General features: G+C 41.1%; 1 protein-coding gene across 1 annotated transcript; it reads right to left on the reverse strand.

Moving 5' to 3' along the window:
* Positions 1-230: 230 nt before the first annotated feature.
* Positions 231-27,175, reverse strand: erich3 (glutamate-rich 3). Its single transcript, XM_072681200.1, has 14 exons — positions 27,162-27,175; positions 26,369-26,462; positions 24,207-24,332; positions 23,067-23,138; positions 21,910-22,038; positions 16,820-16,981; positions 16,124-16,324; positions 15,399-15,576; positions 15,133-15,319; positions 14,317-14,477; positions 13,216-13,401; positions 12,712-13,113; positions 8,581-8,712; positions 231-6,374 (listed from the first exon to the last, which is right to left on the reverse strand). Exons 1-14 carry the CDS (start codon positions 27,173-27,175, stop codon positions 3,232-3,234), a joined length of 5,187 nt encoding a protein of 1,728 aa, XP_072537301.1. The 3' UTR covers positions 231-3,231.

The following is a 27,175-nucleotide window of genomic DNA, read 5'->3' on the forward strand; positions in this document are numbered from 1 at the left end:
TAACGTCACAATAACTTGATTAAAGTTCTTATACAACTCAGTACATCCTGAAATTTCACAGTCTAGAATTTTGGGCCAGATGATTTATTAAGTATTGTTATTGTTATTATTTACATATTTGTAGTAAAATAAGCTACATTTCTTGTAAAAAAAAAAAAAAAAAAAAAAAAAAAATATATATATATATATATATATATATATATATATATATATATATATTATTTTACTACAAATACATTCAGGAATGTCTGGCCCAGGCCAGTCCCATCTTTCACAAGGTGCTGGACATGGAAGTGAGTGGACACTGGTCCCACTGATTCTGAGGGGAAAAATGTGATTTAAATCATTTAAGTTTGTGAGAAATTAAATAATATTATGAAGTAGAGCCACATGTTAATAATGTAATTGTGCCATTGTATATATATATATATATATATATATATATATATATATACTAAAAAACTGACTGAAAAAAGTAATTTCAGTCAGTGTTAAATATACTGTGAGATTATCTGTTTCTCTCCTGTTCCCACAACCAGGAGAGCCAAGAGAATTGCCACTGATCAGCAGCCTTTTAGTACTTGAAAATATGAAAAATTATAAATCATTTACATTCTGTTCCTGTTTAACTCTGATTCCTCCATCTTTTTAGGGGGCAAAATAAAATGCCTCTGGTCCTCAAAGCATGAATGAACTGTCTAGAATAGAATAGGCCACACCCCCTAAAGCCCCAGTCATGCAATATAATAATAATAATTATTATAATAATAAAAACAAAAAAACCCATAAAAGCCCAGACCCAGTTTTGAATACTGATCCAAAATAAACGAACCAGTTAAATTAACTGAGCAGCTCATTGCTGCACGTCAGCAGCACTTCCTGTGGATTATAGGAGCTATTTGATTGACAGGTCAGCAGCACTTCCTGTGTATTATAGAAGCTATTTGATTGACAGGGCAGCAGCACTTCCTGTGTATTATAGAAGCTATTTGATTGACAGGTCGGCAGCACTTCCTGTGTATTATAGGAGCTATTTGATTGACAGGTCAGCAGCACTTCCTGTGTGTTGTACCTACCCTTTCCGTCTGATTCGCCGTTTGTAAGCTTATAAATGTGTTTTTATTTTTGTATATTAGTTTTGCCCTTCTCAGCCACCATAAATGGAGCACACCGGCATTTTCCAAATAACGTCACACGCACACAAATTCACAAATTGTCCCGTGAGGCATCCAGGATGTCAAGTGTACGTCACATGGCGTGAAGGACGGAAGTGCTGTCCACATGTCCCTATAGTGGAGTCTGTGACACGTGTCACCAGTGGTTCCTATGTGTTCAACACTACAATGATACACATTTTTGGTCATACTGCCCAGTCCTACGTAAATGCAGTCTAAATTTCTACTATGTCTCATTTTGAGATTATTATAGTAATATATATATTTTTTATTAATATATTTTTATTTAATTATCTTATTTCAAACTCATGTTTACTTGTTTTAAGTGATTTCGTTCATCTTGATTCAAGAAATAACCCCTAATTTAGCTTTAGAAATATCAGCCTGTGGATGAAAACACAGACAAAATGATCCAGTTTAGTTAGGACTAAGTTGAACTTGTAAAAATCAGACGTTTAGACTAAATCTAGGAGGATTTCACCTGCTAAGATCAGCTTGTTGTCGTGTTTGAAATCTTTGATTTCTAATCAAGAACTCTAAACAAAGAGATCAAAGGGAAAAGTGCAGGCCTTGAAGTTTTCTTTCTTTGAAGCAGGCTTTGTGTTTGCATGTTTGGGTGAAGACGAGGGTGGATGAAGAGCCCTGTGAAGTGTGTTGGTGTGTGGCTGAGTGGCAGGAGGGCTACACAGCATGAATAATTGAATTATTTGTGCTGGACGTTTCCCGGGGTATCTGCTTTCCGTAGACTGCCGACGGGCCACCCTGCCAAGACCGCCGTTGACCCGGTCTCTGTTAGTGGAACAGGACATTGCTGGCCAACTTCTGGAGTTACCACTGCAGAACTACTGTTTTACGAACTGGCGTCCAGACACCTATTAGCCATAACATTAAAACTACCTGCCTAATATTGTGGTCTCGAGCACCAAGACCCGGTATCTACATCTACGGCATTTAGCTGACGCTCTTCTCCAGAGCGACTTACAAGGTTACTTATATTACAGATGTGGGCCAATATAGTGTTAGGAGTCTGGCCCAAGGACTCTTATTGGTGTAGCACAGCATAGTCACCCAGACCGAGAATCGAACCCCAGTCTCAGTGGCAGGTAGTTGTGTTAGCCGTGGCGCCACACCAACCACTGGAGCCCATGACCTGGTTGTTCTCCTTTGGATCTCTTTTGCTAGATCAGAATTGTCCACTGCACACCGGGACCACCCCACAAGACCTGCCTGATGTTCTGGAGATGTTCTGACCCAGTCATTGTCTAGAACATCACAGTTTGGTTCTTGTCAAAGTGTCTCAGAAGATTCTTACGCTTGCTCTGCTTATTTTTCCTGCTTCAGCACCTTCAGCACCTTCAAGAACTGACTGTTTCTTCACCCACTGCCCAATATGTAGATTGACCCCTTGACAGGGGCCACTGGAACCAGATCATCAGTGGTTTTAATGTTATGGCTGATCTGTGTATATTATCTTTGTAGCTTCCTAATCTGCTCTTCTATGGCCATTGTTCATCTATCACTGGTCTGTACGTTTGTCTACCTACCTACTATCTACTGCCATTTGTCTCCTTGGGATCCCAAAATGCAAAGGATCATTAGCTTCAGAGGCTTCTATCAGATATCAGACTGGGGAGTGGGGGGGGGGGGGGGGGTGCTGAGCAAGTTCTAGGCTCAAGACTTCAGTCTTATTTGAAGAAAAACCTTGAAGATCTTCTGGCATCTGATTGTTCCTGCAGTCTGAACGAGGAACCATGAAGTACCAAAAGATGCCGTGGGAAAACTGCAATAGGTGCCTTTGTTATGTTGCTTTGGAAGAACCTCTGGACTTGGGTTCTCAGACTTGTTAATGGTTGTGAAGTCTTTAATTACTGTAACTGCAACACTCTCCTCAGGCAAGCACAGGATACCAGAGGATCAGTCTTCAGGCTGACTCTTCTTTCAAAGCCTCTTGTTTACTCGTCTACTTGTGACATTAGTTCCTTTGAAGTCTTTGATTTGCTTAATTTACTGATTTGTTGATTTGCTTCGTTAGCGTGTTAGCTGTTCCTTCAGCGTGTTAGCTGTCTTGACTTATCTCAAACTTCATCACTGGCGTCTCCGGCGGGTTAACAGCATTATCTAGGGTTACTTGCGTAGCTTGCTCTTCCCCAGATGCAAACAGCGACTCTGATTTGGGCACAGTATCCTTTCCTTCCGTATGCTCCTTGTCTTCTGATTCGGGCTCAGCTTCAGGTTTCATATCTGTTTGGAAGCTCTCCACAAGAGTGTCCTCAGAGTCCCCAAGATCACTCTTCAACGGAATACCGACTTCCTCATCTTTGGCAGGCTCCGACGTCTTATCGCCCCCTACGGACTCAGAGTCTTTGGTGCTTAGCACGGTTCCTTCCACCTCTTCCAGAGCCTCGCCATTCACCCTCCTTTCACCCTCTTGCGAGATAAGGCTCTTTATGTCATCCAGTGGCTCGACAAACGTCTCGAAATACCTGGAGGTCTGGTGGATGTTTACCCAGTTACTTACCAGATCGCCTTGATCCACGGGAGGCGTGGAAAGAAGCTCAGTGTCTTCGCTAACCGTTGACTCCCTCTCATCTCTTTTAAGAGCCGTCACTTTCTCAGCTGGCTGTGAGTCCTCTGAAGGTGAAGCCGAGGACGTGCTGCCTTCTTCTTCAGCTGCACCGTCATGTTTGCCGTCCTCATTGTCATCCCCTGCCACACTGGCTTCTTTAGCTTCTGCCCCGTTTTGAAGGTCAACGTTTGAACCCTGCATTTCTGTCCCTGTATCTGCTGGCTCTTCTGCAGTGGTGAGGGCATCTGCTCGTACTTCGGCCTCAGCCTCAGCCTCGGTATTGTTACTAGCTTCATCTTCCTGCTCATCTTTTAGGCCTTCTTCATTCGCTGTACCTTGCTCAAATTCGGTAAGGACGTTGTCTTCCGTTCCTTCCTCAAATGCTGCTTCACCTTCCCTTGACTTAGCTGGAGCTCCCTCAGCAATAATGGCCTCCACTCCATTTTCGGTGTCTTCCTCACCTGCCTTTTCTTCATGACTAACTGTGGCTTCTTGCAGACCATTGTTGATGGTAAGGTCTTCTTTCTGTTCACTGTTCTCTCCTCCTTGCTTCATCCCATCATCTTCAGAACCTTCCTGTGTCTCCGACTCATCTCTACCAACATCCGTGCTCTTTTCTCCACCTTCTTCTTTGCCATCAAGATCTTCAACTACTACACTGTCCTCTGGTTTTCCTTCATCTTCAATGTCATTCTCCTTTATTGACCCAGTGTCCTTCATGTCTTCCTCAGGTTTGTTATCCATGTCTTTACCAGACTTGCTTTCACCTTCCAGCTCAGCATCCTTGTCTTCCATAGATTCTGTTTCTCTTTCTCTAGCATCTTCTTCAGGTGCCTCCATGTCCGGTTCCCCCAGCTTGTTTTCTGTTCCACTAACCTCCATGTTACTTTCACTTACTGTGATTTGTTCATCGGCATTCTCTTGGTTTGCTCTGTCCTCGACCATCTCCTCACCCTCTTTTGCGTCCTCCATGTTCTCCATTGTTATCTCTTGGGCCACGTCTTCACCTCCCACTTCTTCAGTTTGAGGACCATGGTCTTCTACACTTTCCTCTACTTCAGCACCGTCCAGTCCTTCCTCCACCTCGGTCTCATCTCCACCATTTCCACCCTCTGTCTTCTCCTCCCCAGCATTATCCTGAGATGCCTCTACCTCTTCCTTCACATTAACCTCTGCTTCACCATGTCCGTTGTTCTCAGTAGAGTTCTCAACCTCATCTGCTACAGCTTCACCTTGGTTTTCAGATCCAGTCTCGTTCTCTGGTTGTCTTCCATCAGTTCCATCCTCAGTTGCTGGTTCCTTCAGTCCTTCATCAGCTTTGCTTTCATCCTCTGCTTCAATGTCTTTCTCTACAACAGATTCTCTCAGGGGTTCATCATCTGCCACGTCCTCTGCTTTTTCCTCACTCTCCTGCTCTGTTTTTTCTCCACCTTCAGTTTCATCCTCCTTTAATGACCAGTTTTCCTTAGAACTTTCGTCAGGTTGATCGTTATCGGTGTCTTTACCATCATCTCCAGATTTACGTTCATCTTCTGCTTCTGCATCTTGTTCTAGACTAGATTCTGCTTCTCTCTGCTTATTATTTTCAGCTTTTTCTACTTCGCCCTCAACTCGTTCCTCCTCAGACTTGTTTTCTCTCTCACTAACCTCTAAATTGGTTTCACTCTGCTCAGCTTCTTCTGAGATCTCTAGCTGTGCAAAGTCCTCAATGGTCTCATCAGTTTTGTCTTCACCCTCATCCAGACCTATTGCTTCTCCATCTTCCTTGTTCCCTTCCACAGCCTTTTCCGTGCCGTCTGCAGCCTCATCAGGTCTCAATTCCTCAGTATCATCCCTCTCATCTGCCCTGACCCCCTCATCAACCTTGTCTTGAATTCCTGTATCTCCATATTCTGGCTTCACTGCATCCTTCTCTGTTTGTTCTTGGCTCCCTACCTCACCATCCTGATTACTGCTATTATCAGCATCACCTCCACCCTCAGTCTCAAACACAGCTTCTGTGGTTTCTTGAGGGTCACATCTCTGAGGCTCAAGATCTTCTCCTGTTTGTGCTAATTCTCGCTCCTCCACTGAGGTGTCTCCAGTTTCATCCTCTTTCAGTGGTTCTTGCACCAATAAATCCTCTGCTTTAGACCCTTCTGCTTCTGCTTGAGTCTTTTCATTGTCAGATGTTTTCACCATTTGAGGTTCTTGACTTGCTTCATCCTCCTCTTCTGCAGCGGCTTCCTCCTGCTGCTCTTCCTCCTGTTCTTTGTTGTCTATCTCAGCAGATACAACATCCGAGTCCTTTTCTCTCTCGCTAACCTCCACATTGCTTTCACTCCCTTCAGCTTCTGCTGAGACCTCTTGTTGTGGATGGTCCTGAATGGACATTTTGTCATTTTGTTCAGCATCAACAGGTTGCTCCTCCATCGTGTCCTCACTGGCCTCTGGACTCCTCTGCTCTTTTGATTCAGGCTGTGGTGCTTCACCTGTTTCTTCTTCTAGCTCCTCTGTATGTTGCTCAATATCTGCATCTCCATCAACCTCACCAGCCTTGTGTGCAGGCTCTAGAGGTTCGACAGCGGTTTCTATAGAAATGTCCTCTTGTTGGCCGGATGTCTTCTGCGCTGCATGACTTTCTGCTTCTGCACCTGTAACAGAAACTTCCATTAAAAGTTAAGAAGGTTTTTGTCTTCTCCTATGAAGTTACTATTTTGGAAATACAATATATTTGCATACATATACACAATATGGACAAAAGTATTGGGACACACTTCTTAATCATCATTGAATTCAGTTGTTTGATTCACTCCCATTCAGCCACAGGTGTGTAAAATCAAGCCCCTAGCCCTGCAGTCGGCCTTTCTTCCACACATCAGTGAAAGAACGGGAGGTTCTGAAGAGCTCCCTGAACTCCAGCGTGGTTCTGTATGTACTAGGAGACACCGCTGCACCAACAACAACTACAAGTCAGCTGGTGAAATTTTATAATTTCCTCCCTCCTAGATCTTCCTCCATCAGCTGTGAGTGGTATTATTATTGAACAGTGGAAGAGTTTAGGAGGAACAGCTCACAGAGAGCAGCTCAGCCACCGAGTGTCTGTCAGACCACGTAAAGTTACAGAGCGGGGTCAGGGCCGAGTGCTGAGCTCAGAGCAGAGTGCAGAAAAGCCTCCAACTGACTCAGTAACTGCATCAGAGCTCCAGACCTGCTGCTGCTGGTAGAGCTTAGAGCAAAGGGGGACCAGCTCCAGATTAATACAGCCTATGGGTTTAGTATGGGTGGTTGGGAAAAAGGCCCTGTAGGTGGAATGTGTAGATGTCCCAATACTTTTGTCCATATTGTGTTACAGTAGTTACTGAGCAGTTACTATATGCCACTGTCTCTTGATACAGATAATGAAATCTTGAGTAAAGGCTGATGTCAGTAATCTTCTTTGGAAGAGTGGAGCTCTAAAATGAGCTGTGTTTAATTGAAACTCTTCTCTTAGGATGAGCATCTTAATGTAGGCCATCATGCTCAACCCATTCAAACACTCCACACTATGGGAGACAGGGTCTTTAGAGTAGCTGATCCTAAACTCCAGAACACTATTCCCTGCTGACCTATCTGCATGCGCCTCTCTCTTCTTAAAAAATGAATTATGAAATTTTATAAATGGGAATAAATTATTACATTTTTATCTGATGGTGTATATTATGTCATTTCTTTATTAATTACACTTGTGTTATTAATCCATCCTTATTTTCTTTGTATACTGACGGTGGGTACCATGAAAGGCATTTATAAGTAAAATTCGATTAATTGCATTGAGTGCATTACGTTTGTGCACAAAATTAAAGAGGAGGTAATTCTTCATTATTTAATTTATAATGGATTATAAAATAAATTAATAAAAAATAATAAAGTATATTAATTTTTATGAAGATAGACTTATTTTATGGTGAAAATTACACTACATTTTAATTTATATTAAAAAGTTTTTGTTAAATTTACAATAAAAACATTTTATTCTATATGTATAATGTTTTTAATATTCTAGGAGAAGGAGGAGTCGTATTTAATGTAATTTCTTTATTAATTACATTGATAATTAATTAATAACCCTAACCCCAACCCTATTGTAATTTCTTATTTTCTTTGTATAGTGACCGTGGGTAGGCATTTATAAGTAACATTATATTATTATTATTATTATTATTATTATTATTATTATTATTATTATTAATTGCATTGAGTGCATTACATTTGTGCACATAATTAAAGATGAGGTAATTCTTCATTATTTTAATTAGAATGTAAAGTAGATGAATTCTTATGAATTAGACTTATTTTATGGTGAAAATTGCACTACATTTTAATTTATATTAAAAAGTTGTTAAATTTACAGTTAAAACATTTTTTTCTACATGTACAATGTTGTTTATATTCTAGGAGAGGGAGGGGTTGTATTTTATGTAATTTCTTTATTAATTACATTAATAATTAATTAATAACCCTAACCCTAATTCTTTATCATTTTAATTAGAATGGAAAGTATAATTGTGTTTAGTAATGTCTAAAGCTTAAAGGTATCTTTGAACTATTCGTCTATTTAAACTAGCTGAGGTTTTCTTGGGTAAATAGCAAAGCACTTTGTAAGTCGCTCTGGATAAGATCGTCTGCTAAATGCCATAAATGTAAATGTAAATATATGAATTTTTATGAATATAGACTTATTTTATAGTGAAAATTACACTACATTTGAATTTATATTTATATTTATATTAATTATTTTTTTTGTTACATTTACAATAAAAACTATTTTTTTCTATATGTACAGTGTTGTTTATGTTATAGGAGAAGGATGAGTCGTACCTGGGCTTTCCTGCTGGGTCCTGACAGATGCTACTTCATCCTCTTCGGTGGTGGTATCGCTAAATTCGGGCTCAGAACTGCATTCAGCCACGTTCAGAACGGCTTCTGCCAACTTCTCCTGCACAGACTTGGCTTGGGTTAGGCATGGAGAAGGAGACGGGGACGTGAAGCATGCAAATGCAGGGAGTTAGTTCATGTGGTTGAATGGATTAGTGATCTTTTCATAAACGTTCACTTTCATAAATTCGGCAAACACGAGCTGTGAGCGGTTCTCATGGAGCAACAGAGCCAAACATCAGCAAAAAATGTACAAGAAAATAAAGGTACAACACCAAACGTGTCTCACAGACGTTTATTAGCAAACAATATTTGATTAAGCTCAGGCCATGCAGATAGCGGTAATCAAATCAAACGATCCATCAAACTCAGACTCACTTCATACAAATATTAAAGGAGCTATATGTGGGAATTTAATGAATCTGCTGACCTGCTGCTGTTAGAGCTGCAAAGGGGGACCAGCTCCATATTAATGCCTATGGGTTTAGTATGGGTGGTCATAAAAGCCCTTGTAGGTGGAATGTGTAGATGTCCCAATACTTTTGTCCATATTGTGTTACAGTAGTTACTGAGCACTTACTATATGCCACTGTCTCTTTAATACTAAAGACTAATAATTAGTCTATTAAAAGATCCTGGGATCCTGGTGAGATGAGGAGTGGGCTGCTGCCCTTGACCGGATTCACTGGTCATCTATTTGTCATAGGCGTGGCCTAATGCAATGCAAAGTCCTCAATCAAGTGCAAACCATCTCCACATGTTCTGGTCGTGCCCTTAGATTAGGCTCAGATTGTGACCCTCTGAAATCAGCCCTAGGCGGCTCCAATTTTGACCCTACCCCCCTGACTTCCCTGTTTGGACTACCTCCTTATACGTAAGTGCTCTCAGCGGTGCAGCATGCTACTGCTCTCAACGCTTTATTAGCGAGACGAGTCATTTGGCTTACATTTAACGTTTAGCAGACGTTCTTCCTTCAGGAAATCTGGTCATGTCTACGTTACTCCCTCAAGGGAACCTCAGATCTTTTCCGCCACAAGACCCCTATGCTTGAGCACATTAATGCTAATATGTTCTACTGACTGAACAAGACAGCGATGCTTTATCAGTGCTTTCCAATAGTGTCACTGTATTTGTAAGTATATATATATATTTATTTATTCTATTATTGGAATTTCTGATATGTGTAATTATACGTATACATCTTTTTCAGTTAGAGGTCTTGGGGACTGTATTGTGTTGGGTGTGTAGGTGGGCACAAGGGCAAGGGCTGGGATGGAATGGCTTTTGTCATGGCTTTGTAAATGCTAAATTTCCAAATGTTAAACTCAATAAAAAGAATTTGCAAACTAACCCACAGCAAAAGTTAAATTAAAACCTCACAGCAAACCCACAGATTTCATGGCACAGTATTTCCAGTCTTTCAATGAGCAGAAATGAAAATACCCAACATTTCCTAAAGGCGCACTGCTATTCTGCTGTCAGATTCATCTCTATAATTGCAGAAAGTAAAAAAAAAAGCTTACAGACCTTCATAATGATCACATGAGTTTACGGGTTTGAAATTCCAAAAATACTGGCTTACGCTGGACACAGTACTGATGGCAAGACACAAACACACTGTTAAACATGCAACAGAAGTACAGGCCATGCTTAGATTCCAAACAAAGGGAAATGAATCGGATTAATCAAACAGGTACAGACGTATTCAAACAAGCCAAACACGGCAATCAGAAGCGCTTTTACCTCTTAGAACTGGATCCACAGTCAAAGGTTCAGTGTTAAACTGCATTTCCTAATGTACTGAAGCAGAATTTCAGACGCAGACACTGCTCTGGGTGGTAGTATGGATGTATATGGATGTATAATAAGTACAGTAATGGAGGTATAGTGAGTATAGTAATGAATGTATAATGAGTATAGTAATGGATATATAATGAGTATAGTAATGTAGGGTATAATGAGTATAGTAATGGATGTATAGTGTGTATAGTAATGTAGGGTATAATGAGTATAGTAATGGATGTATAGTGAGTATAGTAATGGATGTATAGTGAGTATAGTAATGGAGGTATAATGAGTATAGTAATGGATGTATAGTGAGTATAGTAATGGATGTATAGTGAGTATAGTAATGGAGGTATAATGAGTATAGTAATGGATGTATAGTGAGTATAGTAATGGAGGTATAATGAGTATAGTAATGGATGTATAGTGAGTATAGTAATGGATGTATAGTGAGTATAGTAATGGATGTATAGTGAGTATAGTAATGGAGGTATAATGAGTATAGTAATGGATGTATAGTGAGTATAGTAATGGATGTATAGTGAGTATAGTAATGGAGGTATAATGAGTATAGTAATGGAGGTGTAATGAGTATAGTAATGGATGTATAGTGAGTATAGTAATGGATGTATAGTGAGTATAGTAATGGATGTATAGTGAGTATAGTAATGGAGATATAATGAGTATAGTAATGGATGTATAGTGAGTATAGTAATGGATGTATAGTGAGTATAGTAATGGAGGTATAATGAGTATAGTAATGGAGGTATAATGAGTATAGTAATGGATGTATAGTGAGTATAGTAATGGAGGTATAATGAGTATAGTAATGGATGTATAGTGAGTATAGTAATGGATGTATAGTGAGTATAGTAATGGAGGTATAATGAGTATAGTAATGGAGGTGTAATGAGTATAGTAATGGATGTATAGTGAGTATAGTAATGGATGTATAGTGAGTATAGTAATGGAGGTGTAATGAGTATAGTAATGGATGTATAGTGAGTATAGTAATGGATGTATAGTGAGTATAGTAATGGAGGTGTAATGAGTATAGTAATGGATGTATAGTGAGTATAGTAATGGATGTATAGTGAGTATAGTAATGGAGGTATAATGAGTATAGTAATGGATATATAATGAGTATAGTAATGGATGTATAGTGAGTATAGTAATGGATGTATAGTGAGTATAGTAATGGAGGTATAATGAGTATAGTAATGGATGTATAGTGAGTATAGTAATGGATGTATAGTGAGTATAGTAATGGAGGTATAATGAGTATAGTAATTGAGATATAATGAGTATAGTAATGGATGTATAGTGAGTATAGTAATGGAGGTGTAATGAGTATAGTAATGGATGTATAGTGAGTATAGTAATGGAGATATAATGAGTATAGTAATGGATGTATAGTGAGTATAGTAATGGAGATATAATGAGTATAGTAATGGATGTATAATGAGTATAGTAATGGATGTATAGTGAGTATAGTAATGGAGATATAATGAGTATAGTAATGGATGTATAATGAGTATAGTAATGGATGTATAGTGAGTATAGTAATGGATGTATAGTGAGTATAGTAATGGATGTATAATGAGTACAGTAATGGAGGTATAGTGAGTATAGTAATGGATGTATAATGAGTACAGTAATGGAGGTATAATGAGTATAGTAATGGAGATATAATGAGTATAGTAATGGAGGTATAGTGAGTATAGTAATGGAGGTATAATAAGTACAGTAATGGATGTATAATGAGTATAATAATGTAGGGTGTAATTAGTATAGTAATGGATGTATAATGAGTATAGTAATGTAGGGTGTAATTAGTATAGTAATGGATGTATAATGAGTATAGTAATGTAGGGTATAATTAGTACAGTAATGGATGTATAATGAGTATAGTAATGTAGGGTATAATTAGTATAGTAATGGAGTACAGTAATAGAGGTATAATGAGCATAGTAATGATGTATAGTAAGTATAGTAATTGAGATATAGTGAGTATAGTAATGGATGTATAGTGAGTATAATAATGGAGGTATTATGAGTACAGTAATGCTTACTCTTAATGTGAATGACAGCATGATCATCCAGAACACAAAGATAAGGTCTAAAGGGGGCACTGATAAGTTCTAGCATGCTTAAAATACCATCAATATCCAGTTCTAATGGTAAAAGCCAGCAGATACAAGCAAGGGCCAACCACAGGTCCAACCACAGGTCCAACCACAGGGCCAACCACAGGTCATGCACACATCTAAAACGTGCACAGGTCCTCACCTTTCTCGGGTTCTACCTCCTTTTCTTCACCATCAGCCCTGAAAGCTTGTTTCTCAGCTGCTCCTTCTCCAAATGTCTCACCCTCCCCATTGTCCCTCTCCGTGTCTTCTGAGACTTCCACCTCACTCTTTTCCACCGCGCTCTCCTGGGTTTGCGATTCGTCCCCTGTTTGCTGAGGCAGAGACACTGAGCTGCTCTCTATGGCCTCAGTCTCCTCCGTCTTGGTGTCCTTTGTGTCTTTTTCTGAGGTGAATGTAGAATCACATCTCTCTGGCTCCACGTTCTTCTCCAGAGCGTCTTCTTCATTGCCTGGCTCGGGACCGCCATCACTCTCGTCTTCATCTTCACTGCTGGAAGAGCTGCCCGACAGACCAGACGAGATGGAGGGTGACTTTTTGACCTCTGCAGAGAAAAGGAGGGGTTCAACGTGATCAGTGGCACTGAAGCTACCTGAGATTTTAAAGGGTTTAAAAAGTGGCGTGAAGAGGAAGCAGGACTGATTACTTTTGTCTGAATCTCCAGCTTCACTATCAGAGTCTCGGTTCTTCTCTGTTCCTTCGTTTTCCTCCTGATCCTTCTTCCCACTCTTCTCCTCTTCCTCCCTGGTTGGGGAAGGCGTGGTTTCACTCCCCTCGTCTGCTCCGTCTTCTACAGGGCCTTCATCGTCAGCCTCAAAGTCCTCTTCATAGTCTAGAGGGCGAAAATGTTCGGGTATGGGCTATTTTAATCCTGCTCCGATTCTTTGTTTTAACCACAATGTTCAGAGCGCCACCTAGTGGCCTCAAGGCGCCATTAACAGACATTATAGCTCCAGCAGCAGCAGCAGCAGCAGTGCGGACGTTCTCAGAAGGTAAATAAAGGAGCTGAGGTTCTGCAGTGTGGAGCTATTTTACAGTGGAAACTGAAAACAGACCATAATATCTGACCCTTTATGAAACTCTCACTGAAACGCTCTGTTTTACCAGCGGGAGAACCGCAGAACCGGCACTCGCCTTTCTCTGTTCATAAACCAGCACTGAAGAACCCATTCAGATCCGAGTGGAGGCTAACGCTAATGCTAACACACACTCTCGCTATAGAAACCCCAATCACACACACAGCACATTCACCCACTATAAACCAGTTATTACACACCAGTAGACCAACAACCACCACAGATACCAGTCCAGAGTGTGTACCACTACACACACTCTCACACACACACACAGGAAGTGATCAGACTGCAGTGTTGTAGAGGAGCTGGGAGCTGATTGGTCAGGGAGGAGATCAGACTGGATTATCAGATATTAAACACTATAAAACAGTGATTTTAAGAAAAGTCTGACTAAACTAAATCAGTCAGTCCAGAAAGTCTGATTATAGAATCTGATCCTGAAAATAAAGGATTTACTGATCAGATTAATCAGCAGCTCGTCTGATCTCAACTGTGGAGCTGGATTATTATTCATACACACAGAGATCAGATCAGATCGGTATCAGCTGATACTCAGCATTAAGAGAATTGTATTCAGCACTTGAGGGAGAACCACCAAGAAGACCCAAAGTTCATGATGGAACAAGGTTGGGAAACTGCACAAATTACAATATTAGGTCGTAAAAATGTACCGTTTTTAGGCTTGGGTTCTCCTTTTGCATCTGTCTCAGTTTCCTGTGGTGGAGTAGGCTCCTCCTCTTTTGAGTTTTCTCGAGATGCTGAGAGGAGTGGGTCCTCCTTCGCTCTTTTTGGTGGAGTGGGTTTTTTGTCCAGTCCCATGGCGATAATGCATCTATAGAATGAGACCAGGTGTAGTTTATCATTGAGAGAGAAGGAGCAGGACCAGCCTGGGATCCCAAAAACTCTTACAACAAAAGGTAATATACATATATACAGTATACATTATACTGATTGTGCTGCCTCGTCAGCTCTGACTCGTTGAGGCATGGACTCCACAAGACCTCTGAAGGTGTGAAGCTGTGGTATCTGGACACCTTCAGACATTAGCAGCAGATCCTTTAAGTCCTAGAAGTTGTGAGGTGAGGCCTCCATAGGCATCACTGGGCCTTGGGAGCCTATGACCCTGCCTCCAGTTCACATGTTGTCCTTCCTTAGAGCACTAGGTAGGTCTGGTAGGTCCCTGTATACTGAGAACACCCCACAAGACCTGCCTGATGTTTTGAAGATGAGATGTTCTGACCCAGTTGTTGTTTGGTTCTGGTCAAAGTGTCTCAGATTCTTAAGCTTGTCCATTTTCCTGCCTTATCACCTTCATCACCTTCAAGAACTGCCTGTTTCCTCACTCGCTGCCTAATATACTGCATCTAGCCCTTGACAGGAGCCACTGGAACCAGATCATCAATGTTACTCACGTCACCTGTCACCTGGTTTTAATGTTATGGCTGATCTGTGTATACATTTGATTAGTGTGTGGCTGTTATTCTGACCTGTAGCAGGGCGATGCTCCCTCCACGCCAGTAAAGCCGAAGTGACCATGGCGTCCACCGAGACGCGAGCCTTTCCTGTGTTTGAACTCGCAGCAGGAGCTGAGACGCTCCACCTGCAGCCCGTTCAGGAAGAAGGTCAGGCTGAAGGGGAAACCGCGGTGACGCCGAGAGACAAACTGGAAGGTCTCTGCCGAGGGAAACCTGGGATTAGCATACACGTAGTTGCTACAGAAGCAGATATAGAAGCTCATGGTCTGCAGACTGACCTCCTTCTTTGACCCGTCCTTTATAAACACAGAGGTTCTCTCCCCCACAGTGCTGCTGGAAGACCTTCACCTCATCCCTCAGGTCCATCAGGTCGTGGGACAGGTGGACACTTTTCCCAAAGTAAATCATCTTCACGAAGACGGTGCTCTGAGCTGACACACGCTGAACGGTGCCCTCCTGTGGAAGGGTACAGGGATTTAAAGTGGTTAACAATTAGCAGGAAGGGAAGGGGAAAACGATGGAAGCAAGGGTTCCTCAAGGGTTCTTTAGGAAAGGCAATGGTTTTGAATATATAGAACTCATATATAATAATATATATAATATACAACTCAAATATAGGCAACTCAAATACCTAGAACCATTCTGTATCCAAACTGTACCCTCGAGCAGCTGCCCTTGTCGCTCATATGTTAATCTGCCACTGCATCCCGGCCTAGTGGTGGTTCAAGCACTGGATTTACAGAGATAAACAGGCCTCAACAGAGCAAGGCTCTTAACCTTCTCTGCTCCCTGGGTGCCGCAGTGGAGGTCAGGTACTGATGATGAATGCTTATCGAGTTATCGATCAATGCCTCTCAAGCTTATCCCATTAGACGTCAGCTCCACTGCTCCACTGCTCCACAGCCCGGTGCTGCAGGGCTTTACACCCCTTGATCTACCAGATGGCACTGGGGATGGTAACTCCACAGCTCCACTGCTCCGGAGTCCTGACAGTAACACTGACCTGTGAGTCTGCAGCGCTCGGAGCAGTGGTGGGTCGTAGCCTTCGCCCCCACAGTGTCCCGTTCGCCTTAGGGCCTTTTTCCCTCTTCTTGGTCAGCGGAGGCACAGGGGTTACGAAGTTGTTAATGACCGGGAGCCGGTAGGGCGAGACTGTGCTTGAGAAGTCCGTAAGGGTCAAATGCCTTGGGGCATCTCTTTCCAACTACCAACAAACAAAACACACACACACACACACACACACACACACACACACACTTTAGGCTTTCTACGATCTGGAAATTGACTCCTCATCTGTTCCTCAAAGCTGGGGTCTTTATCTAGCCAGATACACATGTGGGCAGCACTACATACTACTACATACAACTGATAAACCATAAGCTAGCATTACTTGTTAGCTACATTAGCCTCATAGCTCCAAGGCAACACTATAGAAACTTGACTGAGACTGAAAGTCAGAGTGAAAAGCTGCTGATCTGCTCAGTAAATGCATCTTCTGTGAGCGCCGTTTGCCTTCCCTACATGTTTACAATGGCGAAAAGCGTAACGACGATACCCAAACAGACGCTGTGTTACTATGACGTACTGACAAGCAAGGAAAGTGCTATGGTAGGGTCAGCTGACCCCTACACCAGTGACATATGATAAGTGTATCTGTCAGCGTGTGTGTAAGCGATCCGCATTGTGTGCGTGGTCTCACTGGTGAGCTGAATGGGTGATCCGTTTCATTGGAGGACTCTTGGTGCCTATAGCGGGATGAGTTTCGCTTCCGAGAGCCCGGCGTGCTGGTGCTGTGCAGAGGCTTCAGACGGACGGGTCTCTGCATCTTTCCTGGAGCCGTGTTCGGCCTGGATGATCCTGGCTGCAGGGCAACAGCAGCAACAATAATAACGGCAATTTTAAATCATATAAACTTTCAATCCTATTAAATAATATCCAAATATTTAAGTATTATGTTATTTTTAAGTGCTTTAATTATTAATAAAGGCTGCATGTATTAATCACTTTTACAGTGAACCACTACTACTAACACAGCTGCTTCTAGCACAGAGAATAAAAAGTGCACTAATTATGTACACTATATGGACAAAAGTATTGGGACACCTGCGGGAGCTTTTTATGACGTCCCATTCTAACCCCATAGGCTTTATTAGTATGGAGCCGGTCCCCCTTTGCTCTAAGCTCTACCAGCAGCAGCAGGTCTGGAGCTCTGCTGCAGTTACTGAGTCAGTTGGAGGCTTTTCTGCACTCTGCTCTGAGCTCAGCACTCGGCCCTGACCCCGCTCTGTAACTTTACGTGGTCTGACAGACACTCGGTGGACACTGAGCTGCTCTCTGTGAGCTGTTCCTCCTAAACTCTTCCACTGTTCAATAATAACACCACTCACAGCTGATGGAGGAAGATCTAGGAGGGAGGAAATTATAAAATTCTTGTTGTTGGTGCAGCGGTGTCTCCTATTACATACAGAACCACGCTAGAGTTCAGTGAGCTGTTTAGAACCTCCCATTCTTTCACTGATGTGTGGAAGAAAGGCAGACTGCAGGACTAGAGGCCTGGTTCAGTGATTCAGTGGTGCGTCCATATACTTTTGTCCATAAAGTATGTCTCTATTATAAAACCAATAGTGGTTCTTCTATGGCAAGACCTCACTCACTTAAGCTGTGGCATATTTCGGACGTTCTTCATTTCTACCAAACTTGTTTGGTGAATTATGATCATAAAGGCAAGCAGGAACGTGCTACACATGTGTCGGTCACTTCAAGACTTGACCACTGCAGCTCTCTTCTGGCTGGTCTCCCTCTGTGCACCATCAGGCCCCTGCAGCTTATCCAGAACACAGCGGCACGGTTCGCGTCTTCAGCGTTCCTAAATTCAGCCATGTCTCTCCACTGCTGCGTTCTCTCTTCACTGGCTTCCTGTAGCTGCTGCCCAGGTCATCAGATTCAGAACCCTGACTCTGGTCTACAAAGCCAAGACTGGACCAGCCAGCCCCTCTGTACTTGATGGCGATGGTCAAAAGCCGATCTGCACCAAGAGCCCTTCCAGCTTCAAGTACAGCTCGGCTCGACCCACCATCCTTTAAGATCCACGGAAGACGAGCATCCAGACTTTTTTCTGTCCTGCACCGAAGTGGTGGAACGAGCTTCCCTTGGGTGTCCGAACAGCAGAGTCCAACGCTCGCTGTCCTCAAACCCAGACTGAACACACATTCCAGGATGACCACTTTAGGAAATTCCTGGCTGGGAGACCACCAGTTCTTAAACTGGTACAGCAGAAGAGATGTGCACTGTAGCTGATGTACAGCCAGTTAGTGGAGGAGTGGACTAAGTAGGCCCTCTCAGAGATCATCCACTGAGGGGCCCTGGTGGGCAAATATGCCCCAAATATGGAGGTTTGCACCAGTGGCTCATCCAAAGGAGTTGTGGCTTGGAGATAGTAGGTAGTGCTGCCCAAGAAAGGTGCCCCAGCAGGTACGTCAGGACTGGGTGACCTGGGCAACTGGTCTCACTGGTCCTCAGCTGTCCAGATGTAAAACACTCAGTCTTGATGGTCTCCATGACAATTCTCCACCCATTTATGGCCTTTTTTCATTTGCTGTTTGATTTGTGGTGGAAATTCAAACCCACCCAAAATGGTGAGGTTCTACCAAAAGCTCACCCAGAGTTGGGGCATAGTAGATGTGTAGTGCTGCCTAAGACAAGTGTCCCAGCATCCCAGTGTTTCTGTCTGGGTCACTTGAGCACTTGTGAAGACCTCACCCAAAAGCTAAAGGCTCTAGAAGTCTGTTAGGACTGAAGTTCCTGAAACTTGAAGATAGCTTAGCTCACACAGGTGGGGAGGGATGGTTAGTTTAGGAGGTTGTTTTGGTTGCTGTAGGTTTGACTGGTCCCACTGGTCTTCAGCCCAAAGCAGTAGTTTTGAACTTTCAAAAATCTTCAATATTTACATTTACATTCAAGGCATTTAGCAGAAACTCTTCTCCAGAGCGACTTACAAAAGTGCTTTACTATTTACCCAAGAAGAACCTCAGCTAGTTTAAATAGACTAATTTATCTTAATAAGATCCTCTGATTTTAGACTCTACTAAACACAAGTCAATATGGAGACCATAGTACTCTTCTCTTCGCCTGAGTACTCTCAGAAGAGGAGGGTCTTCAGTCTGGGTTTGAGGACAGCGAGTGTTGGACTCTGCTGTTCGGACACCCAGGGGAAGTTCGCTCCACCACCTCGGTGTAGGACAGTAAAAAGTCTGGGCGCTCGTCTTCCGTGGATCTTAAAGGATGGTGGGTCAAGCCGAGCCGTACTTGAAGCTGGAAGGGCTCTCGGTGCGGATCGGCTTTTGACCATCGCCATCAAGTACGGAGGGGCTGGCTGGTCCAGTCTTGGCTTTGTAGGCCAGAGTCAGGGTCTGAATCTGATGACCTGGGCAGCAGCTACAGGAAGCTACAGTGAAGAGAGAACGCAGCAGTGGAGAGACATGGCTGAATTTAGGAACGCTGAAGACGACCCGTGCTGCTGTGTTCTGGATAAGTTGCAGGGGTCTGATGGTGCGCAGAGGAGGATCAACCAGAAGAGAGCTGCAGTGGTCAAGTCTTGAAGTGACGAGAGACTGAACGAGCACCTGGGCGACTCTCTATAGAGGAAGGGTGGAATTCTCCGGATGTTGTACAGGACAAATCTGCATGACCGAGTTACGTTTGCAACATGACCTGAGAACGATAACTGATCATCTATGACTAATCCATAGTATCCCACAATGACCTCCTTTAGCCGATATTCTGGAGAGTTTTAATGACCGCCCTCCTCTTGTTCTGCCCACTGGTGTCTTTCCTTCATTGCTTGTTGTTTGATTTGTAGTGCAAATAATTTGGAGGCCAAATCCACCATAAATGGAGGTTCTACCAAAAGTTTATCCACAGTTTAGGCATGAAGAATTAGTTAGGGCTGGATATCACCACTGATTTCCTGGATCGATTCTGATTCTGATTCCCAAGGTCCCAATTCAATTCAATTTCTGATTCGTTTCGATTAAATTCAATATCGATTAATTTAGGGATGTATTTCAGTTACAATAGGTTTTGTTTGAATAGGAAGAGATTTTCAGAGAACTAATGTTGCAACTGTGCAGTGTGCTTGCTTTTTACTTGGGTTTCATCTTTAGCTTGTAAGGTAGGCTGGTTTTTAAATATACTTTTAACTAGATTCTGTTAACACTCTTGTCTTGGGTTAACATAGAAGCTTGGTGCTCATTATGTGATTGAAGCAAATAGCAGAGTGGTCACCTTACTGACTTGTGTTTAGAAGAGTCTAAGATTAGAGGATCTTTGAATTATTAGCCTATTCAAACTAGCTGAGGTTTTTCTTGGGTAGATAACAAAGCACTTTTGTAAGTCGCACTGGAGAAGAGCGTCTACTAAATGCCTTAAATGTAAATGTAAATGTAAGGAACACTCAAGCTACCATTATTAAACAGATTGTGTTTAAATAATAAATAAATAAGTTTAAATAAGTTTGTGGCTTGCGGTGGTGCTATGGCCGAGCAAAAGCACAACAGGTGGACTTCTGAGAGCTGCCTGTGAGGCTAAATCGAGTGTATGGGTGAAACATCCACAGCATGGGTCATATCTGCAACATGGTCTGTCATGATAGCTGAATCTTTGTTTGCAAACTCTCACTCCTGTATGGCTTCGGACAGTAGCTCGGCTAGATCACTGGCCGTGTGACTGGATTCGATTACCCTTGTCTGTAAAACACGAGACATGAGTCTCCACTCGTCGTCGATATGGCGAGTCGTAATTGTTAGGTACGAATCCATTGCTCTGGATGTCCAGCTATTCCCAGGTAAGGGCGACTCAAGTAAACTTGCGGGGCCTGGGTAGGCTGGGTAGGCTGGGTAGGCTTATAGGAATCTGCCACTTTTAATATTACCAATATTAACTATCATTACTCACAGTACTCCAACCATCACTGCCATGACTGTATACAGTTCTACAGCATAATTATTATATTATGATTATGAAAATGCTGCACACCTGAACAGTACAACAGTTTAGGTGGTTTGGTGATTATTTATCAATAATTAATAAATAGTTCTGATCAGAGGAGGACGGGTCGGGTCCCCCTTGTGAGTCCCAAGGTTTCTTCCTCCAGCTCTGAGGGAGGTTCTCCTTGCCACTGTCACAATTGGCTGCTCACTGGGGATCTTAGATTTTAGAGTTGTAAATAAATTTGACTTGACATGACTTGGGTCATTGGGTCAGTCTGTGAGGCTGTTTTGGCCGCTGGTGCAACTGGAGCCACTGTTTCTCAGCTAAAAGCTAAAGGTTTAAAAAATAAAAAATCCAGACGTCTTCATTGGTTCCACTGTTCCACATCGAATATGGCAGCGGTGTTGCAAAGCTGTACTCTTACTGCTACAGAAAAGGGGCTGTTACTATGGGGAAAATCCCTCTTTGCACTTTTTTTCAGTTGCTTATGATAAGCACCTCATTTATTTGATGAAGCCTCCAGGGAGAACCAGGTGGAGCTGATTAGAGCGGCAATAAAACTCTGCAGGAACTCATTAACAATCAGTTACTGCACAGTTTATTGCTGCAAACCCGCCTGCTCTATCTTAATGAGTATTAGAGTCAATTGCATCTTTAAAAAAAACTATTTTACAATGTTGTACAGCATCTCCAAACTTTTGACCTGTTGTGTATGTGCTTTTTTTTAGCTGAGGGCATTCCCAAACAGCAGCTGTACTCATTCCTGTTACGTCTTGTGCGTTTATGCTCTGCTCAGCTTACTGATTCTGTCGACTCGGAGTTCTCTCCTTCCGGCCCAGAATGCCGCGAGTGGGAATTTTTAGGTCCGGTCGGCGGCCGTGGAGAAAGCATCATTATAGGATCCTCCTCATACCTGTTTGAACGCTCCACCTGGTTGTAAAGAAGAACAGCAAATTTATTAATTATTTATCATTATAAAATAACATTCTGACATAATGTGAATTTGGCTGATGTTCTGGACCAATAGAAATGCTCCAAAATGGCTTAGAATTCCATTAGAATTGATCCAAGTTGATATTTTATGTATGCACAGGGTCCAATCTTACACCCGTGATGCTCTATACTATTTTCCAACCCCCCAACAGTCTATTTCCATGTCTTCCACCTCCATCGTTTAAACAGCAGCAGCGCTGCTTGTGAATATCTCTACGCTGATGGGCACGGTGGTCTCGAAATGAGGGGTGTTCAGGTCAGTCTCAGGTCAGTATTGCTGTGTATCTCAGCAGCGGAAAACAACACAGGAGGAGGAGCTCCACTGACTGAAAACAGTCTAGACAGACGTTCGCCAACAGTCAGACGTTCGTTGCTATCTCGGCAGTGAATTGTCAACACAGGTGTGTGCAGCCCGACACTCATACACACCCCCCCATGCTTTACACCACTGAAATATCAACCCGCCAAGGTCAGTCTGACCGCCCCTGGCTCTTAAAGGGAGCGGCGAGGGAGAGACACGCTGATTGGTTTATTACTGCTCGTTACGCCCAAAACAAACACACCCCTGATTCATTAAGAGACTCAGTACATGACTTTTGAGCACTTTGAGCCGAGCAGGGCGAACTTTTCACCTTGTTACCATAGCAACGACACACCGACAGCTGAACATTTGCAGTGCTCACTTAGTTCATCACCCTGTCATCAAACCAAACTTCGTATTTGATTGTTTTTCAGTTTAAAATAACGCTGGATAATTGGGTACGGAAATCACATGAACATAAGGCCATCTGCGCTACCATCCCTCCTAATAATCATCTAATCATATAGCTAATCATGTGTCAATGAAGGGAAGAATGCTGTAGATATGCTAGTAAATGACTGTAATTACATGCAAATGATCATAAAATAAACACAATATACAATATCCCAAAGTTAAGGATATTTAAAGAAAATAAATGATGTACCTTGATTTTATGAACCCTTTCTCTTCTCGCGAAATCCTCGAGTCTTCTCTTGATCTCTATTTGATGCAGACGCTGTTCAGACAGAACACATTACTGACTTACAGAAGCTTAACAGCACATGGTTTAATAACATATATATACATAACATTTAATATGTTTTAATATATATGCATATACTGCTGCTTAATAAGGTCCCACGGTGCCAGAAGTGATATGTACATACAGAGGTGCTCAGACACCACTGCTTATGTTCATTTCAAATAGGTGCACTGTCACTTTAAGAGCCTGAGCAACGGTGCTGAGTTAAGACGTTTGAGGTGGTGGAGTGAGCAACTGTTACTGTTACTGGTAGCAACACAGTTTTCTTACCGTGTTTTTTGCGTTATGGTTTGTGTTGCAAAGTTTTATTTATTTTTATTTTATTTTAATTTTTTATCACTTGTTTAGTCCAGAATAAACTTTTGTTTTGTTCTTTCGTACCTGGAGTTTGTGGAAGTTTATTTTCTTTGCTAAATAACGCTAACACAAGTAAAGAAGTTGCTACAGCCACCACAGTACATCGTTCTGCTCCCACAATAACAATATCAAATACCAAATAATCGCTGGCCTTTTGAAAGTGGGCGTGCCCATATCAAAAGCCCTGCCTCTTCCAGCCCAATTTACTCTGATAGGCTGTACCTAGATTTTTAGGTGTGGTTATTTACAGTGGTTTCCACCCAGGTAGGACAGGAGGTTTTACATTTACACCCTCAGAGCTGGATTCAGATTGTGGGGATGACAAATTCAGTCCCAGAGCAGTTTAGTTTAGCGTTCACCTGGTAAATCCCACCTGATCCAGATTAAACAGGTGAAAATGAACTGATGAGATGAATCCAGGGCTGTAGAGCAGCAATGCAGCTAAACAGGAGCGGTGTAAATATCTAACGTCACAATAACTCGATTAAAGTTCTTATACAATTCAGTACATCCTGAAATTTCACAGTCTAGAATTTTGAGGCAGATGGTTTATTGTTATTGTTATTATTTACAATTGCAATTAAATTATTAACATGTGGCATAAACTTTTTTTATTTCTCACAAACTGAAATTTATGTAATGATTTTTTTCCCCTCAGAATCAGTGGGACCAGTGTCCACTTACTTCCATGTCCAGCACCTTGTGGAAGATAGCCTGGGCCAGACATTCCCGAACGTGTCTCTGGTGGGCTCTCTGGATGAGTTTGTGCCTGTACTCCTTTTCTGGAATAATCCGCCCACTCCTGCTGAGCTGATTCACACACATATTAATGATTAAAGAATTCCCTCAGAGCACGACAAACTCCCTCCCATTTACTAACTGACACTAATACCAATTCTACTACTACTCTTACTAATACTATTACTAATAATACTGCTACTATTACTAATAATACTGCTACTATTACTATACTACTACTATTACTAATAATACTACTACTATTACTATACTACTACTATTACTATACTAATACTATTACTAATAATACTGCTACTATTACTATACTACTACTATTACTAATAATACTACTACTATTACTATACTACTACTATTACTAATAATACTACTACTATTACTATACTAATACTATTACTAATAATACTGCTACTATTACTAATAATACTACTACTATTACTATACTACTACTATTACTAATAATACTGCTACTATTACTAATAATACTACTACTATTACTATACTAATACTATTACTAATAATACTGCTACTATTACTAATAATACTACTACTATTACTATACTACTACTATTACTAATAATACTGCTACTATTACTAATAATACTGCTACTATTACTATACTACTACTATTACTAATAATACTGCTACTATTACTAATAATACTACTACTATTACTATACTACTACTATTACTAATAATACTGCTACTATTACTATACTACTACTATTACTCTTACTACTACTATTACTAACAATACTACTACTATTACTATACTACTACTATTACTAATAATACTACTACTATTACTCTTACTACTACTATTACTATACTACTACTATTACTATACTACTACTATTACCAATAATACTACTGCTATTACTATGCTACTACTATTACTAATAATAATACTACTATTACTCTTACTACTATTACTAATAATAATACTACTATTACTATACTACTACTATTACTAATAATAATACTACTATTACTAATAATACTACTACTATTACTATACTACTACTATTACTAATAATACTACTACTATTACTCTTACTACTACTATTACTATACTACTACTATTACCAATAATACTACTATTACTCTTACTACTATTACTAATAATACTACTACTGTTACTATACTACTACTATTACTAATAATAATACTACTATTACTCTTACTACTACTATTACTAATAATAATACTACTATTACTCTTACTACTACTATTACTATACTACTACTATTACTAATAATACTACTACTACTCTTACTACTACTATTACTAATAATACTGCTACTCTTACTATACTACTACTATTACTAATAATACTACTACTATTACTAATAATACTGCTACTATTACTAATAATACTACTACTATTACTATACTACTACTATTACTAATAATACTGCTACTATTACTATACTACTACTATTACTCTTACTACTACTATTACTAATAATAATACTACTATTACTAATAATACTACTATTACTATACTACTACTATTACTAATAATACTACTACTATTACTAATAATACTACTACTACTCTTACTACTACTATTGCTAATAATACTATGACTATTACTCGTACTACTACTGTTACTAATAATACTACTACTATTACTATACTACTACTATTACTCTTACTACTACTATCGCTAATACTACTACTACTATTATACTAATGCTGATACTACAATTTTGACCACAACTATACTACTAATATTTTTGACAACTGTACTACTGCTATTACTATACTACAACTACTATACTGCTGCTATTACTACTACAACTACTTTACTACTGTTAATACTACTACTACTCTGACAACTACTATACTACTGCTGCTATTACTACTCATACTACAACTACTATACTACTGCTAATAACAGTACTTTATACTGCTACTGCTACTACAATTAGAATAATACTGCTGTAATATGCAGTAATATGTGTCTGTGTGATCACTGTGGACCAATTTATTACCATTTATTTGTGACCAAATAAATATCAATTGTGAATGGCCAAATCAAACAATAACCTATAAAAACAATAAGCAATAAGCACTCTATCCCTCACCAGCCCCACTTTCTGAAGGTGTCTTCGTATTCGGGTGTTGTTGAAGTAGCCGGTCAGGTGTTTGTCTGTAAGACTGTTGTAGGCTCCGAGCAGGCTTTAGAGAGGAAGCAGAAGACAAACAGGGTTCAGGCCTTTACCAACCAGTCTGCTGGAACATCACTTCTCTGATTCACTCAGAATGAATCCTCAATACTAAATGCCGAACAGTGCATTTAGCATCTCTATTTTAGATCCTTCTGGTGTAAAATAATGCACTGCAGCTCCGGAGTGAGAGGAGGGATCTACAGTAAAGCAGCCCAGAAGCAGAACCAACACAACACCATCAGCTCAAACCCAGCGAAGAGAATCAGGAGGCCATTAAACAACGTTCAGAGCTTTCTAAACACACTCAGCTCGGCCTGGTCTATTAGTAGATTGCAAAGGGTCAGCAGTAGTAAGAGCCTCACCATCAGGTTGGCCCTCAACATCTGTGTCAAGTGTACTCGTGGAAATGCCGGCTTGTTTGTCTCCTCGGCTTTTTCCGACACAGATTTGATTTCCTCTGCTTTTTGTAGAGGAGAAACAACAGCCCCCGGCGCCGGCTATCCGGCCTGAGGGATACGTTACGGGTGTCTGATTACGGTTGGAGTTCGAAAGGATGGATGGCACGCTTAACCTGTGCTCCTTTTGTATTCGCTTCTTCGGTGCTCGGGGGAGACTAGCAGCCTTAATGACACTATTAGAGCCCGGTAAACACACTGTCACTGCAATGTCCCAAGTCCCAATCACTGTTTTCAATGTGAAATCAATTTACTTGCAGAAGCTCAT

The sequence above is a fragment of the Salminus brasiliensis genome, chromosome 6 (genome assembly GCF_030463535.1).
Source record: "Salminus brasiliensis chromosome 6, fSalBra1.hap2, whole genome shotgun sequence".
In the NCBI taxonomy this organism is placed as follows: domain Eukaryota; kingdom Metazoa; phylum Chordata; class Actinopteri; order Characiformes; family Bryconidae; genus Salminus; species Salminus brasiliensis.

What these genes read in the sequence shown, in the direction of transcription:
- erich3 (XM_072681200.1), bottom strand. An exon ending in ACCTTCAGAAAGTGGGGCTG is followed by an intron (nt 24,333 to 26,368) that starts GTGAGGGATAGA and finishes TGTGTGAATCAG; the next exon opens with CTCAGCAGGAGTGGGCGGAT. An exon ending in GGAGCATCGCCCTGCTACAG is followed by an intron (nt 14,478 to 15,132) that starts GTCAGAATAACA and finishes CTCATTCTATAG; the next exon opens with ATGCATTATCGCCATGGGAC.